Here is a 19,570-nt window from a genome sequence, read left to right on the forward strand (position 1 = left end):
TATCTATACTTATAAACTTTCTATATTAATATCTGAAGCGAAAACATCATACTTCTGAAAACATCATAGGACTTTCTTTGGCATTAGTAAAAAACCCACTCAGGAACTTAATCACGGTGCCCATGCTACTATCTGTACATAATAAGGTGACATTGGGGGATAGACGTTTACTCAAATGATTTTTAATATTAACACCAACGTTATATTGTCTTCCTCCAGATTGTAGGTTCTCTAAGTGAGCTAGAGGCCTTGATGGAAAGAATGAAAAGGCTTCAAGAAGAAAGGGAAGATGAAGAGGCATCTCAGGAAGAAATGACCACTCGTTTTGAGAAGGAGACGAAAGAAAGTCTGTTCGTGGTCTCTGGAGATACTTTTCATTCATTTCCTCATTCAGGTGCCTTTTTATTTTATTTTATTTTATTTTTTTTGCTGTTTTTGCCCTTTAGCTGTTCTTGGTACCCTGACAGTCCACCTTCAGTATTTTCCTCATAGATATGTAAAAACTAATTCATTCTGCTACCTTGTTCCCTTTATTTATTTCTCCTTCTCTGCCTTGTAGATGGTATACCTGATGCTATTGATTCCTCTATTATGTTGGTGCATCTTTGACTATGTTTCACATCCAGTTGAGAGGAACTTGCAGCTTTGTAGTCCATCCTGTATCCTGGATAAAATGCTATTCAAAGCAGACCAGTTGCTTATAAAGTTAGATAGGAATATTTAATTTATTCTACTTTTGTGGGGTTTTTTGATAATAAGTGAAATCCTGGTTCAATAGATAAATTTTTAAAAAATATCTTTGCCTTTTCTGTGGGTGGGGAGTATGTAGGAGGATTGTTCTCACACTGCTGCTTTTCTTTTCCAGATTAGTTCTAAAATTACACTGCACTTACATTTGCATTTCTTGGGGGAAATCTTTGGAATTTTATAAAAATGTATTATTTAGGTCATTTTCTTAGCTTGAATTTGGAGGAATTTATTCTGTATTAAAAGCTAGGCTTCTTTGCTCTAGTCTTAATTAAAAACACATTTTTTAAATTTTCTAAGAGACTTTGAAACAGGAGGTAAACTTTTCAATTATGACTAAAAAAGACATTGAACACAACATAGTAAATGTTATTAAAATAGCATAGACTCAACAGAAAGTTTAAACCCTTCAAAGTCATCAATCTACATAATATTTGTTTTTAAAATAGAGTTCCATTGGTTTAAAAGAGGGCTTCAAAACGACTAGTCTTAACGCAGATCAGTCTCATAAATTCTGAGGGTAATTGATTTGGCCATAACTTGTTTATTACCTTTAAACATAGCATTGCTATTGACCAATAGCTCTTGGAAGTTTTACCAGGAAAAACAAGAACCCCTTTTATCATTTCCCCTGATGACCTTTTTTTATGAAAGATTTTATCTACCAAATTGAGTATAGTAAGTAACAGTTTCTCAGAGCTTCTAACCAACAGGAAATCCCAAATAAGGAAACTCAGTGTTTTAGTTATTGGTTTAATATTCATTTTACAAACATGTATTGCGTGTCCCAGATAGTCTCAGCATTGTGGTAGGTACTCAGATTTTCAGGCTTAGACATGGTTCCTGCCCCCTGGGAGCTGTTGTTGCTAATGGAAGAGAAATAAATGATTACAATATATAGCAGAATGTGAAAGGTATATGAATGAGCCTAGAAGAGGACCCAGAACCCTTCTTGGTGGGTGAAGAGTATAGACAGAAAGGGTCCTAGAAGATGACTTCCTCCAGCCATTTGGCTCTAAGCTAAGTCTTAGAATCTTGAGTGCAAAGGAATCAGGCAATGGCTTGGGGACAGGGGAGTTGGTGGTAAACAGCATCCAAGCCTGAGCCAAGGCACGAACGATGGTATGAAATAGGATGCTTGCTGCAGAAACAAGTGGCTCTGTGTTGTTAGGACATTAATCACGAAGTAGGGAATGTGACAAGGTAGCTGGTTAGGTCTACAGAGGCTTCCTCATCATGTTTTTTCTAACCTTAAGGAACATGCAATCTGCCATAGTTTGGACATTTTAAGCTAAGATGTCTGTAAAGCACCCAGTCTGGAGATGTCCAGCACAGTGCTTCTCAGACTTTCCTGTGCGTGTGAGTCACTGGGGAATCTGGGTGTAATCCAGATTCTGATTCAGCCAGTCTGGGCTACGACCCCAGAGGCCCCATTTCTGATGCTCCTCCAAGTGATACTAATGCTGCTTAGTCTGCAGACCACACTTAGAGTATCAAGGGTTTAGCAGAGAGTCCGAAGATCAAGAGAGGGCTTTAAACACAAGATAAAGTTTTGAAAATTATCAGCATATAATTAGGAGTTAAAATCAAAAGAGTTGATTAGAAAAACATCCAGGGAGAACAAATGGGACAAAGAAAACTAATGAGCCTGGGGTGAACCTTCTAGGTAAACCAATATTTTAAAATGTAGACACATGTATTAAGTTCAGTAATATCTATTTGCTTTTAGACATTACTTTTTAGGAGCTTCTCTAAGATCACTAGAACTTGAAGGATATAAACGTTTGATTTTTTTTAGATTATTTTTTAATAATGGAAATATATTTTGGATCCCAGTCTCTACCTTCTTGGACCCTTGAGCAGGGATTGCTGTCTTCTAAAGTGAATTTTGATGAGCAAGTCTTAGACCCTAGCCAAAAATTATGTTGTGATTTTAATAGGAGAGGCTATATCATTTATAAATCATTCAAGGAAATAAATCATTTCATTACTTACTCTTAAACATTCTCAGTACTAAATTTACTGGTCACACAAAGATAACATAGAAAAATGACTCTGTATAGTGGCTAATTGAGTCATTTTTATAGACTTCACCATGTTTTAAAATGGAAATAGAAACTAATTTTTTCCTACAAAAAAATGTATTGGTTGGACCAGTGTGATAAAGCATTCCAGATAACATGTAGAGATTCTAGAAATAGTTTTTCAAGCCTTTGAAGAAAATAAATATTTAAAATATTTTATAGGGGTGTTTTTCTATAACTTGGTGTAATGTTTAATTAGCTTTTATTATTTTTTGTTTTCCAAGGTAGGAAGGTGTTCTATTACTGTAACATAATTTTTTCTGTATTCTGTTAGTAGCCACCTGTTAAGGGCAGAAAAATGCAGATAATGTGCAAAATACTATTTCCTTTGAGTCCAGACTTTAAAATATTTGTTTAGGTAGAATTAAAATGAGAGCTTTAGATTTGTTGATCAGAGTACTAATTTCAACTTTCTTAAAACTACCTTTTTAAGATAAATTTAGGGGGGAAAAATTTGTGGTGTGAGAGACTTTCGTACATTTCTTTCTGTGGACAAAATTGTCTAGAAAATAGGTCTTAATTGACTCCTAATTTAAAAATGAATAAATGAATACTATTTGTAGGATAAATTTTATCTTATTTGCTTAGTTACTCTTTATTATTTATTTAAAAATGTTTAAAAGTCATGTGACAACTTGAAATGTATATGAACAAAACAAAAACTAATATCAAAGTCAAAGGAACTGGCTATATAATAGTCAACTCCAGTATCGATATTTGGCAAATGAAACCACCTGGTTGTACAGTGTGGGGGGAAAGATCACTTCAAGAGAGAAACCGTTTTACAGAGTTTAGTTATCACTCACTGTTCTTGGTTTAATTTTACTTTGCAACCCACAAAACCCATAGCTTTCATAGCAGCCTCAGCAATCGCTGCTACATTTTACATGTTTTGCTTCATTTCTCTTGATTAATATGTGATGGGCTGGATTAAGAAAAACATAACCTCATTGGTAAATGTTAAGAGATAATATATTGAAAAACACCATTTGTAAAGCATTTCTGTTGACCTGAACAGAGTGCTCGTGCACAAGGAGACAACACAGTAGCTGTGAGATGGGCTAGGGAGAGCCTGAGATTGAAAGTTATTTCGAAGCTTCAAATCAATTTCAGTAGTTTAATGTTTACAAGTTTTCCACATCACCTTAAACTAACCCACATTGCATTTCTTACTGACACTTAGTATTGACAATAGTATTAGTAACATACAATTAGTTTACTTATTTCTTAAGTAGCTATTTCTTTTTGTGTTAATGAAGCAAAGAAAAACTAGATAGTAGGTACGTATTACAGTACCTCGTATATAGTAAGTACTCAATAATGCCAGTCTCAAGACTGTCCAGCTAAGAATTATAGTTTTTTTAAATATGCCATAAAATTGTTTTATTACTTATTATTTATTAAATAGTGAATGTATAAATATGAATTAAAACACTAAGAAAATACTGTTCTTTGCATGGAAGGAGCTAGTCTTTTTATTTTGAAAAATTATGTTCATTTTCAAGAGTAGAAGGTAGTAAATAAAGGTTGTTCCTTCCCTTTTAGTGGTTGCAGTCAGGGAAAAAAAGTAATTAAAAGGATTAACCTAAAAAAAGTGAGTTAGAAGAGAATTACCTTTATATCAGATTTGGATGCATTGGGCATTCACAATTTTTCAGTGGTGAATGTTTAATATTATCAAGTATGCAGAAGACAGCTGCTTTAAGATATTGTGTTCCTATATTCCTGAATGCCACTTTGATAATAATCCAATCATCGTCTCATTAGCACATTATTTACTCCATTTGTTGTATAACTTTTTATTTTCATGTACAGAGACAAGTGCATATATCTTAGGTGTAAAAGTCAATGAATTTTCACAAATGGAACCTTCCTGTTGAACTAACACTCAAGTCCACTAAGAATACCAGTGGCACCCGAAAGTCCACTTTCCTCCCTGTTGTGTTTCTTTCCCAGCCCTTCTCCCTAATGCTTCTTAGTAAGCTAGAAATGAATTAACTTTCACTGTGAGTACATCCAGATGAAACACCATCTAATTTTAACAAAACCTATCTTAACAGTAAACTCAACTCAAGTGGTCTTTACCTTCATCTCTTCTCTTTCCCCACATCTCACTTCATCCCCCAGAGAGATCAAAAGTTGAAGCTTTATACTCAAAGGCCTGTGCTATCTTCCTTTTCTCAATAAGTAAAACTAGTGTACTGATCTTTGCTACTCCTATTTAGATATTTCAATTTAGTCAATTTTTTGCCCAAGCAACTACAGTTAAATGTTAAGATTGCCAGTATTTGGTGATAAAATTGTTTTCAAAACTTCAGCAGTCAATGTTTTATCTCAATTTTAGCCCTGTAGTCAATATTGTCACTTCGGAAATTCGTGAAAAAGCTAAACAGTGGAGGAAAATGGATTTGTTTCCTTGTTGTAACTGTGTAGCTGCCTTAACACTAGATTGTTCGTCATTGTCCTTAGATTTTGAGGATGACATGATTATAACATCTGATGTCTCCCGGTACATTGAAGACCCTGCTTTTGGGTATGAAGACTTTGCCAGACGAGGAGAAGAGCATTTGCCAACATTCCGAGCTCAGGTATGAGATGTCTTTATTGCAGAGAAGCTAGAGGATAAATACTGTCATTTTAATTGTGAAATTGTGTAATGTGCATAAATTGACTTCTAAAGAAATTAATAGGTCATTTTGATAGTATCTGTAAATCCTTTTATTTAATCTAGTTTTTTGGCCTAGTCTAATTTGATGTCCCAGTAGGTGAACTATTGTTTCAACATTTTCCCTGCTAAGAAGGCAAAAGGAAACAGCTTTATTCAGTTACTTGCATTATTACATAGTAGTTGTATAATAATGTTCATACCATTTTTTTTTGGGAGAGGAGCAGGGAGGAAATCAAGTGATATGTGGCATTTATAATAAAAAGGCTTTTTGTCATAAGATCACAAACCAGTAGTTGCGAGAATATGGGCGGCCCCTTCCCCTTCCTAGAAAAACACAGCCGTAGTAGTAATGATGTGGCTTCTAAAGAGAGTGTAATTTTTAATTAAGACAGACCCCCTTTGTACCTGTTTCAGACGAACTGCTGTCCATGTCCCTGAGCAGGTTTAGTCACATAGGAATAGTCCTAGATCTTCTGCGGTCCTTCCAGACTAGGGCATCATATGTATAGTGCTTGACCACAGGAAGTAGCCAGTGTATCACCAACATGCCAAACTCTGGACTCCACTGAGGAAACAACATGACATTCCAATCTACAAACGGGTGAAAGCTTCATAGTAAAGCTACAAACTTAGAATTAAATGTGAAATGTCTTCACTGACTTGCATAAGTAGTTAGATTGAATAAAAACCTGGAGTTCAAAATAAGGAATGCCCATTTTGTAAGTGGATATATTTTATTCTTTTAGGACTACACCTGGGAAAATCATGGGTTCTCCCTGGTGAACAGACTTTATTCTGACATTGGACATCTTCTGGATGAAAAGTTTCGCATGGTCTACACTCTTACCTATAACACTATGGCCACCCACGAGGATGTTGACACAACCATGCTGCGCAGAGCTTTATTTAACTACGTTCACTGTATGTTTGGAATCAGGTATGTTCAGTGGGGAGACAGTTTCATTTATAAATGAAAATTCTGACATGAGTCTTACTTCTATCCTGTTGAGCATCCAGTTCTGGGGAGAAAATGTTACATGTGGATTTCTGATTTTAAAAAATTAATTCCATTTTATAGAAAAGCATTTTATTATAGTTAACTGTTGTGAATCTTAACATGCACATATAAATACCGTAGTAACAATTTACTAATGAGGGGGAAAATATCAGTAATCCTTGGGGATAGGATAAAATCAGACTCAGTTTGAGAAGCCTTCCTAGAAGAATTAGGCAATTAAAAACCATGTATTGTGTCCCTTTCGATCACTGTAATAAATGCTGGCTTATTTAGTTTGTCATTTATCTATTTCTTTATTTTTGAGGGAATGGTAATTAGGGTATAAATAAAGCTAGGATAGATTCCATCCTCGTAAAGCTTACATAAGGTCACATAAGAACACTGAAACAAAACTATCAGTCAATATAAATCAGTAGCCTCTAAATTCAAAAAGTAAGCATTGAGAGGACAGTGAGTAAATGATTGAATGCGACTGAATGGTCTAATCAGGAAAACTTTTTCTGGAGAATGTGCCTTTTTGAGCTGGTTTTTTAAAGCTTTTATGGAGACAGACTTGCAGAAACAAAATTCCCAGTTATGAATACATTCAATTTGACACTGTACTATATCCTCTCTGATATAATTTCAGAAATTCTTTGTGGAATGGAATTAGAATTCAATTTGTTAAGCAAAGCAGTTTCCTATAATTTTAGCTAAGAAAAACACAAATTTCCTGAAAAAATCAACTATTAATGGAACATTCTACCTAGAAGACACAATTACGACAGTAAACTGTAACTTGTGCTTTTTACCCATTTACCATCCTAGACAATAAGTTAGCCCAGAATCATCACATTTTCAAACACAGATATGATACCTACCTGTTTAAGAAAAATAAACACCAATATTATTTACTGTAATTGCAATAAATAATTATAGTCAAGACAAATAACAGATGTGATTATGATTATATTTGTCTGTGGGATTCTACTAAATACAGCTTATAAAAATCCTTCAGGTATTGTTTTTTAACTAAGTTTGGGTTAAAAATTAACTGCAAATATAGAAGAGAAATCCCACTAGCTCCCACCTCTGCACTTATCCTCCTATCGGCGTCTGTGCCCATTTACTCTGCTGGCTCTTCTTTCTCGTTATGGATAAGCCGTCTGTGCTTCTGTGTGCAGTGGGCACAGTCCTACCCGCTCTCATCTAAAGATCCCCATTTGAGCAATCTCCTTCTGTCTCCTACGGAATCACCTTTACTCTGTTGGATCTTTCCCATCAGTATATAACGGGATCTTTCCCGTGACGTTATTTCTCTCATCTTTAAAAAAAAGATCCTTTCTTCCGCCTGCTTTTCTATCTATTGCCTCATTGCTCTGCTCCCATGCACAGCAAGTCTCTTGCAAAAAATTTTGTATGTTTAACTGTCACCATTTTCTCATCTCCCATTCTCTCGTGAACCCACGATAGTGGCAGGCTTTTACTCCTCCCATGCCAACAAAACTGCTCTTACTGAGGTTGCCAGTGACCTCTGGCTGGCTACTTCCCGGGGTCAGTTCCCAGGGCTCATCTCATGTGAGTCAGTAGCCCCGGACACAGTGGATTGATTACTCCTTCTGCCCTGAAACTGGCCTGCCTTAGAGCTTTATTCTTGCTCCTTCTTCTTCTGCTTCTCCTGATATTTGCTCAAATGTCCAGTTCTCACGAAACCTTTCTGCTCATCCTATCTGAAAATCACAGCTCCCTTCCTCCTAGCCCCAGTTTCATTTTATCTCCATAGCTATTTTCACGGTCTGACATACTATATGGTTATCTTTTTTCTTTTTCTTTTTTCTTCAGTAGAATTCAAATTCCATGAGACCAGGGATTTTTGTCTGTTTTATTCATTAATGTGTCACCGTGCCGAGGAGAGTACACGGAAGCTACATGGCACATATAGGCACTCAGTAAATGTTTGTTAGATTAACTGATTTATGAGCTTTTGGTATTTAATTACTGGACAATAAATGTTTCTTTAGAAATCAGAAACTGTCATTCTGTCCTTGTGAAGCTGTTGTCATGTTGCTCACAGGTATGATGACTATGATTATGGAGAAGTTAATCAATTACTTGAACGAAGCCTGAAGGTTTACATTAAGACAGTGACCTGCTATCCTGAGAGAACTACCAAGCGCATGTACGATAGTTACTGGCATCAGTTCAAACACTCAGAAAAGGTATGTTTCATGACTAAACATTATACCATAGATATAAGAAGTAATGATTATGAAAAATTATACATGAAACTATGAATAAATTAACGCCATGAAAGAAATGGAAGTGGCATCATCTAGCTGTTTTTTGATTTTTTGTTTTTAATGTTTTTAAGTTCTGGTTTATTGAATATTAACTGTATATTTTGACTGTGTGTTTTTCCCAATGTGGTGTATAAAGTAAAAGTTTAGCATTGGCCTTTGAAAATAGGATCTAAATATGGATATTTTGAAAATACATGTGGGAAACTAAACTGTCTATCATTCTAACAATTAATAAAAATCAAACCTACTGGGATATTGTGTTAGGTATCTTGGCCCAGGAGGCATATCCATTTAGAAATTCTTAACTGCAGCCATTAGAGTTAACCTATTAGAACAGCAGGTCCTCATTCCAATTTGGTAATTTAGTATTTTGACAATATAATGCAGGACCTTTGCGCCAAACATATTATTATATAAGAAGATTTCTTTGGATACAGAGGAATCTTCATTTCCAAATGAGAGTAGGAAAATCCTTGTAGGGTCCTAATATTCACTAAATAACTGTATGACCTTGACAGAGAATATTATGGCCTCAATAACTGACAGATTTTTTTTTTTTTAAGTCTTAGAGCCAATCACACATCAAATAAATACCCATTTTACCTCCATCACCTCTCCTTGATGGATCTTTATGCCCTAGTTATATGATTGCAGTAGATTTTCTTCTTTTACTAAGTTACATATAGAAATTCTCTTTACTCCTCAAGAGATTATATCCGATAATATATCCAACCTATAGAAAGTTATCAAAATAATTTAAATACAGAATCACAACATTTTTTTGTAATAAATTTTGAAAATACATGGGTGTTCATTTTAATATATTAGCTGAGAAGTACCCCCCCCCCCGAAAGTTAGGTGCTTGTTCACAGTTATATCTAAAAAACTCCAAGTAAGCTATGCATATCTACCGATTACCAGACACTAATTATAAACTGCTGTACGCTTCAAATTTTCACTTTAGTATCTTTCAAGTAAACAGTAAGAAATGTTTCCAAAAGCTTTCCAAAGAATAAGGATAGGCCACAAGAAATGTAGAGATTATTTTATAGCCATAGAAAATTTTACAACTGGAAGAAGGTACTCGTATAATTTGTAGGAAAGTTGTTCTTTATAAAAATTAGTATTATTTCATAACCCAAGAGATTGATTGGCTTTACATAGCATATATTTTCACAAAATCGTTGGAATTGTTAAGACTTTAGGGGTCATTCTTAGTGTTTACAAGAACTGTTTTTTATAAGCATAGTTTTCTTTGGAGTGTTACATCATCTGCGTGTATCAATAGGCCCAAGCGTGTGAGTCTGTACATACAAGCAAAGCCTTTATGAATGTTTACTACATGAAAAAAGACTTCAGGTTTTTTCAGTTGTTTATGATGGTCATTAAATTGAAAACATTTTCATTTCTAGGTTCACGTAAATTTACTTTTAATGGAAGCACGGATGCAAGCTGAACTTCTTTATGCTCTTCGTGCCATAACTCGATATTTGACCTGAAGCCTCTCCCAGGGAAAATGTCACATATGTGTAAAGACCTTTTCATATAAGATATACATCTGAAGCTGTTTGTGATGTAGCATCAAAAATTATTCAATTCTCTAGTGTCAAAGTTTAGCCGTTCTTTTGGGCGGCTGTCATGTGCAATGATGTGTTTTCTTTTTCTTGATGCTTAACATTACTAACAACTGCAAGAATAATACTGAGGAGCACTACTTTTCATTGTTTCTAGTTGGGTTTTGGAAACTGATCATACATCATGAACCTGGTTTGTTAATGCTTAAAGTCAGCGCTTTTGGGTTTGTGTGTATTTTTTTCTCTTTCCCCTCCCCACCCCCCCCTTTTTTTTTTTTGTTAAATAAGGAAAAGCGCTTACAATCTACTCAAGCAATTTTTTTTCAGATATTGGAATTCAGCAAAGAATGACTTCCTCTGGCCATTCTCCACTTTCCATGTTGTGTCCTAAATTTGGTAGAGGAAAAGCATGCGCTGTTGAACTAAGCTGCTCACAGGACACATGCCTGTGTCCCTAGGAGATTATTTGTCAGGCACTGTTTGGATTTGTTTGTTTGTTTGTTTGTTTTTGTTTTTCTTACTGCTATTGGCGATAACGTGAAATGTGATACAGCCATTGTCCATAATTTAATGTGAAGTTAATCATGATGAATTCTATAGCATGCTACTGAAATGCCAAATTCAGCTCTTCTCTTTCTCTCCTGAAACGGAAGTTTCAGTTTTCCATATCAGATGTACATATTAAAAGTGGAATTATGCACAATCCTTTCTATCACTGACAGCCATCCTCAGTCATCTTAAATACTCAGTGCTCACAGTGCTGCTCACAGCTCATTTCGTCGGCACATAAACCTGTACCCACACAAGACTGACCAAAAAGTTTCTTTGCACATTTTTCTTTTCTCATAGTGTTTTCTATATGGCGGTAAACAGAGGAAAGTTAATATACCTATATTTTTTTTTCCCTGTTAGGCTTTTAGAACTTATTTTCCATGATTTTTCTTATAGTAGGTTAAACAATTTATTATTCAAAGGTTAAAATTGTGTTTCTATGCATTAATGTGATTGGACAACAACAAAAAAAAGAGTGCAATATGTTAAAAACAAATACTCAACTAAACTTTCCATTATGTCACTGCAGAAGTGTCCTTTAAAACAGAGCCATAAAGAAATTTGGTTCAGATTTCTTTATTGCACAAGGCTTTTTGCCTTACTGGGGTTGAACAGTGTTCCTTTCATAATGCCAAAGCATCCCCTTCCCCAGAAAAATCTCTTTGGACGACTGGTTAAAAAAAGATATCAAGTCTTAGGGGAGGAATATAAGCATCCAAAAAGTCACATTTTTGCATTGATTTATGTTGCTTGATTAGACTATCTTCTCAGAGCACAACATTATGTTTATAGCTTTAATTTGTATTTTGTTAATGAACCAGTGAAGTGCCTAAAGAGATGCTTACAACTATCCAGTAGGACACGACTGCACGGCTAAATACTTTTTAGTTAATTAACGGTGACTTGAATTGTACACCCACATGCTAATTTTTTAAAACAGATCCATTTTTTCATAGAAAATAATATAGTTAAATTTTTTTGTTAGAGTTCCCACAGAGATATCAGTTTAATTTAGACTGACTGACTTGTTATACAGGACTTAACTGTTTTTTTTCTCTCGTGAAGAAATTGTGGACTAGTTTTTTGTTAAATCATTTCCCCCTTCCATTTATCATCCTTTTCTGGTACATTAGGTTTTTTTCTTTTAGATTGTGTTCCAGATAAGAAAATAGAAAGATGACTGTAAACTTATTAACATAAGGTAGTTCTGCATTTCTGGATTCCAGGATCTTGTTTGGAATCTTCCATGTGAGGAAAAAATTACTAATATTTTTAAGACAGGGTGGTTTATTTAAAGAGACTATTCAAAGAACTCGTGCCAGGTCTCTTCTGTTTTGTTTATTGATATATGTTGATTTTATTCAATATCACATTATATAGATATGTATTAACTACAAAGAAAGTATTTAGGAGAATGGCAAAACCCAGATGACGACACAAAATATCCATTTAACTTCCCTAACTTTAGAACTTTCAAGTTAAGGATATCTTTTATGCTTGACTTTTTTTTTTTTTTTCTAGAATTCTTTCAGTTAATAGACCTATATTTTTGTGCAGGTGACCTGTATTACAGGATGAAAATAATTTTTATGTTTTGAAAAGGAGGAGAAATTCTCACAGAACACCATATGAGCTTTAGACCAAAAGGGGAAACAAGGTTTAAGTAACTGAAATGGCCACTTAGTTTTTGGTTTTTTGCCCCAGAAATATATGTAGTTGGAGTTTGGGTTATGGAAATATTAGTGCCTTTACTAGATCTCTTTCCTAGCAAAGTTTCTTTTTAACTCAGCATTGATCTATCTCATCAATAATCAGGAAAATAAGTTGACTTGGAACTATAGACAAAAACAAAACAATGTATTTATGAACCTCAGTGAACCAGTCTAGAAAAATTGACTTGTGGAGGTGCCAAAGCACCTACTCAGATGCAGCATGCACGGCATTCCAGGTTGTGAATACCATTTTACAACGAGTTTGCTGTGAACTTTATCTAATGCAAACTTGAAATTCTGATGCGGTTTTCCAGGGTGGTATTTTTTCAGAGTATTGAATTTACTATGTAGTAATTTATAGTATAGCTTTTTATATTAAAATGTGATATTTTTAAAAGAGCTATCTGGTTCAATTGGTGAAATGATGTGATTATGCGATATGCTAACCTACACCTGGGGCTCACATTGTGCCAAACTTAGATGTGCAAGTGTACGTAGAAAAAAGCACATGTGAATGTGAATTCTCTAACTTCGTTGCTTCTTATGTTAAAACTAGTCTAGTCATCCACTGATGTGTATGCCTGATCTACGTCTATTTACTTTTGAATTTCAAGTTTTCCATCTTCAGTTGTGATCCCTAACTTCTCAGATCACCTTAAGAAATATCAAAATACTCTCCCATCTGAAAGTAAATCTGTTCTTTAACCCGATCCCTTGACTATGGGCGGGGCCAGGGAGCTGCCTCATTGGAGCCTTCAGATTAGGCTTCCTCAGATGGATTCTTGATAATTAGAGGAAAACAGGCTTTTGAGACCGGACTACTTATGACCTTCTTCACCTTTTTGAGCTAAGTATAGTGTCTCAGTCTCAGGAAGAACCTTTGTGTCATTTGGGGCACTTCTTGAAATAAAAGATGGCAAATGTGGGATCTGGGGCATGACCTTGGCCTTTAATTATGAGTCGAAACCCAAATAATGGCCGAGCATCACAGGGCTGTTTCAGAACATAGAACTCCATGTGAGCTTAATATCAAAATCATACTTGAACCAGAACCCCTATTTTAATTGTGTTATAAAGTCTCCTAAAGATTTTAAATGCTTTTAAAAAACAATTAACGTTATTCCAGAGCATCTTTTTCCTTTTCCACCTTACCGAGTTTTCATAGATTTTTATGCTGCAGCAAAATGAAATTACCAGCAAACAATTAAAGCTCTGTACTTAAAAATAATTCACCACTTTAGTGCAGAGTGCACGCATGTATGATGGTAAGATTCTTTTCAACTCTAAGGACAATTCATCAGGGAAATAAAATAAATTTCAGTGCATGTTGTAAAAATGATTTGCACTGTGCTAGTCAAATGAGGCTTTTTGTTTTGTTTCATGTTGTATTTTAAGGACAATTTTAAATCATTTGTCTGGAAAGCAAGACCTTAAACTCTTATCTAATAGGACTTTTTCTTTTATGCAAATAGACGGTCTTGCATGGAGTAAAATTATGCAACAATAATGTTATATAAATAGTACATGAAATTTTCTTAGTAGTATAATTCAACAGCATACTGAAAGATGTGGCTCTTCTGTTCAGATCGAGTTTTAAGTTACCTAATTTGTATAATCAGAACTTATTCTAGGTGGCCGTCATCATAAACTGTGTTTCCCTATAATATTCCTCTGGAGACTGAGAATCAAAGGAGTCTTTCCTCAAAGCTGTACTGTAACATGAATGTATTCGTCTCAGTTAACAGAATTTAAATGCCCCCTGTATGTGGAGCTTACTTCCATGCTAATTTGGCTTAGTTAGATAGCAGTGTCTGCTCAGGTGAGACCTCGAACAAAAATAGCTGGGGTGACATGGCTCTGAGAGGTGGAGGTATATGTCAAGGCAGCGCCCGGTGAGGAAGGAAAAGGTTTGCAAAGACCACATGGAACATAATTCCGAGAGTGTGGCTGTCCTCAGCAATGTCCACCTAACATGAAGGAACATTTTCCATGTGGGAGCTCCTATCTGCATTCAGTCCACCCTCCCCACTTGCTTTCTCTTCCTCCAAGTGCCTCGACCTCTCTGCTCGCTCTCTTCCCATCTCTTAGCCCATCTTGCTCTTAATGCCTTTTCACAATCCAAACCAAACATCACCAGCCACCTGCCGATAGTCACCAGCATTTACTTTTCTGAGTAACTTTTTCTCCATTCATTAAGAAGATGACTTTGTCCCAGCTCCCTCTCAATGCCTCTACCACCCAGCGATGTTTTGGCCAACCTTTGCCCAAGACACCCTACCAGATATTATGCAGCACCAATGTGATCCTGTCCATCCTAGACTGTTTGACCCTTTCCCAGCTGCCAAAATATCTTGCTCTCCTCTACCTCATCCCCAAAGAGCCTATAAATTCAGAGTATCCAACCTTTTCATGGATTCACTCTCTGTTGTTCAGTAATACTACTTCCATGTTTTAAATCATAGAAGATTTTTGCCTTCTATCAAAGTAGGAATATTTATATTTATACATGATACAGAAATTGAACTATTTCTACCATTGCAGAATTTAGCATTTAGCAGGATTTTACAGTGATTGAATTGCAATCCTAACCTGGATCTGTATTAGGTAATAAATACTGGTATTAGTCTAAGTTATTTGAATGTAAAGTTAAAAATCTCTAGCAGTCCAGATTGATCTGTAACCCTTCCGTGGAACAGGAAATTTCTGGCATGCAAATGAGTGGTGTTTCAGACATTTGTTTTATTGGTGGTATTTGGGCCTCGAAACACATTTCTAATAGAAGGCTATAGGACAAAGGAAGGGGTGTTTAGGTGGTCCTTTTGGATCACAGAAGCCCGTTTGATTATAGTATATTTAAAATACCACAAAATTGGCTACATAAGGGCTTGTTCAAGGTTTCCTGGGTTAGACTAAGCTTCTCACCCCCATGCCTACCCTGTTCTCATGGGGGGGAAACGTACTGTGGGATCAAAAGGGAATGCATTGACTTTGCAGTCTGTATTTCCCTAGCTGCATTTCAGGTAGATCCAGACAGTATCATGGATGAACAGGAAAAGGACAGAGGAAGAAGCAACTGTCTTCCTCTACAGCAGTGTGTACTCGGTGTCATTCATACATAAAAACTCTTGTCAGGTTTTAACATGGGCTGTGTTTATCTATAGATGGTCTGACCTGCAGACGAACCACCCTGTTTGAAAGTATTGATTATTATGATCCACTCTTATTCATGAACAGCCCAACCTGACAGCAGAGTCTAGTAAATGCCTTGAAGGGCCCAGGAATGAATAGCTGCCTAGTTAAGAAATGAGACGATAATGGAGACTGAAGGAATGGTTTTTATGAAACTATATGTCATGAAGTGTTCATTCTAGCTTTAAATTAATCATGGCTGCACCACCAAGAAGTACAGAATTGAAAAAGGAGAAATATGGGGAGGGGGAAGAATGAATAGCTGATTCTTTTCAGTGCTTGTGGAAATCTTTGAAATAATGAAATACATACTATCAAATAGCCTTGAGACCAAACACTCAATTTTACAGCTCATAGGACAACAGTAAACTGTCTAAATATGATCAATGCAATTTTTGGTATGTAAATTTGCTAAAACAGTTTATTTCCTTGCACCCCTCAATTTAACCTCTTAGACATGAATGTATAATTTTGACAGAATATAAAAGGGAGAGAAGCTCTCTGGTCTTTAATGCTAAAATAATCTTCCTGAATCCTACTTAGCTAAGTAGTACATGAATTCTGACACCAAACGAAATGGATTATACATCTCTTTCTTAAACCAGTCTTTGCAAATTTTCAACTGACTCCCAAATCTGATAAAGAAGGATCAAAAGGTAGAATAAAGGAAACATATCAGGGTAACCAAGGAGTTTCCTTTGTAATGTTGGGACTATTTTCTCCTTGCTGAATTTCACTGGTTCTCTAAAAATAAATGGAAAGAGCTAAATGTTCATCAAGGAAAGTGACCCAAACTCTCTAATCTAGTGCAGATATTTCCTTTGCATTCATGTATCTTCCCTGGAAAGAAAATACAACTTTTCTCTTCCTCTTTCTCTTCACATTTACTCTTTTCAACCTGAGATAAGATAAACGCAGAAAGCAAACCACAAGCTGTTTGGCACCGTCTCCGTGCTAACAGCATAGTCATAGCCACACGCACAGTGTGAGCAAGGTGAAAACCAACCCTGTCAGGTTGACTTGGAACATGGCCTTGCTACTTGGATTAGCTCCTTCAAAGCTGAAAATCACTTTCCTGGTCATGGAAGAACTGGATGTATCCTTTAGCTTATGAAATAGGATTTGAACTTGAAATCTCTTTTTAAAAAAAAATCCTGATTTTGCAGGGCAGCTACATAATGAATGTATATATTAAGACTTTGTAGCTGAATTGCACATGAAATCAGATTGCCAACTTCTTGACTTTCAATTTTAGACTTCATTTTATCCTTAAGTTGTGAGCGATGTATGTAGCATGCTGTGAAATGTCTATTATAGTTCCTTAATTCGTCAGTATTAATACAGAATTATCTTTTGCGTTCCTTGGTACTTTTTATTCAATGTAATCAGAAGCTGTGATGTTTTGCCTTTGTAGTCCTGTGCTTTGTTACTGTAATTTTTTTTTACGAAGCACGTGACTTTGGACTAATGTGAGGCGGATGACGTGATCTTTAAGACTGCTATATATATACATATATATATCAGTCTCTTACTATATAAGGTTTTCAATTAGAATAAGCTTTTATCAAATAGATAATTGATGCAATTTAGAATTTACACAATTTTCATTGTCAAACGGCGGTCTCATATTTATAGTTTCAATTCTGAAAATAGCAAACTTGATAAACAGCCACTTTAAACTTGTTCTGGCAAACCAGACCCTGCTGTAGATGTAGTCTAAGGTAGTTAACCATATAAGCCTTTTCAACTAGTATGCCCTCTACATGAGTCAGCAGTTAAGGAGATTGTAGAACCCATGAAAGCTTTTTATATGTATAACTAGGTTTTGTTTTTCTTATGTTGCTGATTTTACAATTCTGACTAAAGCTGACCTGAATGGATCAGTTTATGTGTAAGATTCTAGTGTTCTAATGCCTCTTTTTTTGTTTTGTTTTTTTGGAGATGGGTAATATTTGAACAGATGCAGGAGGAACTGTTAGTGAGTCAAGACAAACACATTTGAAATAAAGGAACTGTGTATTAACATGTTAACAATTCATAACTGCACTTTTTACGACATTTTGAAAATCTATTTATAGGTACAGAACAATGGGTTTTGTTAAAACTGTATCACATTTATACTTGCAGAAATTTATTTCATTGTTATTAGTAGGAATTTTATTGGTTCAATAAAAATGGTGAAACTGAACCCTGATTATTTGCTTTTGTATATATACATATACACATATACATATACGTATTTGTATTTACATTGGAGTAGCATTCTTGCCCAGGTTTGTTTCTGCTTGATTACTGAGCCATGCATTCTAGAAGACATCAGAATTGTAAGAGTCATTTTTTTCCCCTTATTTCTTCCTGATCCGCAGTGTTCTCATGACATTTCTTACAATCACTCAATATTGTATTAGTAAAATACCACAAAGTGTAAGTTGGACAAAGTGTATATTGTTATCTTTTAAAATGCCAATTTTGATCTCAGCAAGAGGCAAACTAATTTCACTGTTATCTCTTGTTATCAAAATAGTAAAGTAGAATGAGAAAAGAGGATTGAACGTGGGATTACAGCCTGTATTTGAAGCCTATTTTTTTTCACATTTTACCAGCTTTGTGACCTTGGGAGTAATTCAGTCTCTATGAACCTTGATTTCCACACTACAATTTGAGGGGACTGATACCCACTTGAGGTGGTTGGTTGAGAATCTGGTGAAGTGTAATAATGTATTTGAAATACACAGGACAGTGATGAGCTTGAATGGATTAATGAGAAAACGGGGGAGAATAGTGTAGCTAATTGAAATAAGGAGGTAGGAAGGAGCATTGACGGGAGGGGAGACCATCCGTGTGCAATGTGGAGTGACGGTAAGACTCGCAGAGCCAAATGTAAAATAGGGTTTGGAGAGCTATAGAGGATGTATAAAGTCTTTCATGCTTGGTTTCCCCAGGAAAAGCCTAACCTTTCATTTCTCTTAACTCGCTGATTACATAAAAATGCCTATCAACGGCAGAGCTCTCCCTTTGTGCCATTTCCAGCTGTAATGGGGGATCAGCCAAAACCACTTGCTGACTAGAGTCTGTGTTTTTCAACATATACATTCATCCTCTGAGGGAGATGAAGAACAGAGCACATCAGACCAAATGCAGCCAACAGCCCAGCCCTTTCACAAATTCTCCCCCAATTTAAAATCCTGCTTTTTGACACTAGTTCCCTATGAATTTATTAACAACTTTGAGTCATTTTTAAAAGTAAAATAAAACTCCATGTCTATGTGTGTGCTTGGTTCTTTGACACACATGATCTCATATAATTCTTACAATAACTTCGTAAAGAACTGGTAGCATTTGACAGATGAGGAAATTGAGTCTTAGCTTTGCTTGCCTGAGTTGGCACCTACCATCGGCACAGTGAGGATTTGTACTTGGATCTTGCTGATACTATTTCTTATATTGAACTTCACTACATTAGTTCAGCCTAAGCTTCTTGCTTAATGACATAAATGGCTGTGCTATCCACAGGACATTTTCCTAAAAAAAACCTAGTCCATGCTCCAAACAGGAGGTTAGATAGCTTTCCTCTCTAGCTAGCTTGCAACTTTTTAATTTTTAAAAAATTATTTTCCCCTCAGTTCTGAATGGGCCCTTTGATTTAAAAGATGGTCCCCAAGGGGAAGGTGCACAGACCAATATATAAAAATCAGTTCCTGTCAGTTTAAAGGCTAACTGGGGTTTCCCAAGAGAACAATAAACCTG

General features: G+C 35.6%; 1 protein-coding gene across 2 annotated transcripts in view; it reads left to right on the top strand.

Moving 5' to 3' along the window:
- SESN3 (sestrin 3) overlaps positions 1–18,011 on the top strand; it is a 64,663-nt gene extending 46,652 nt beyond the window's left edge. For both annotated transcript variants that reach the window (XM_019737544.3, XM_019737543.3), the window contains 5 exons: positions 220–394; positions 5,301–5,419; positions 6,246–6,436; positions 8,571–8,715; positions 10,209–18,011. In XM_019737544.3, coding sequence (XP_019593103.3) covers positions 220–394; positions 5,301–5,419; positions 6,246–6,436; positions 8,571–8,715; positions 10,209–10,295 — 717 coding nt within the window. In that variant the 3' untranslated portion in view covers positions 10,296–18,011. The remainder of the gene's footprint in view (positions 1–219; positions 395–5,300; positions 5,420–6,245; positions 6,437–8,570; positions 8,716–10,208) is intronic.
- The last annotated feature ends 1,559 nt before the right edge of the window (positions 18,012–19,570 follow it).

The sequence above is a fragment of the Rhinolophus sinicus genome, chromosome 14 (assembly GCF_057876585.1).
Source record: "Rhinolophus sinicus isolate RSI-liver-muscle chromosome 14, RSI-T2T, whole genome shotgun sequence".
Taxonomy (NCBI): Eukaryota; Metazoa; Chordata; class Mammalia; order Chiroptera; family Rhinolophidae; genus Rhinolophus; species Rhinolophus sinicus.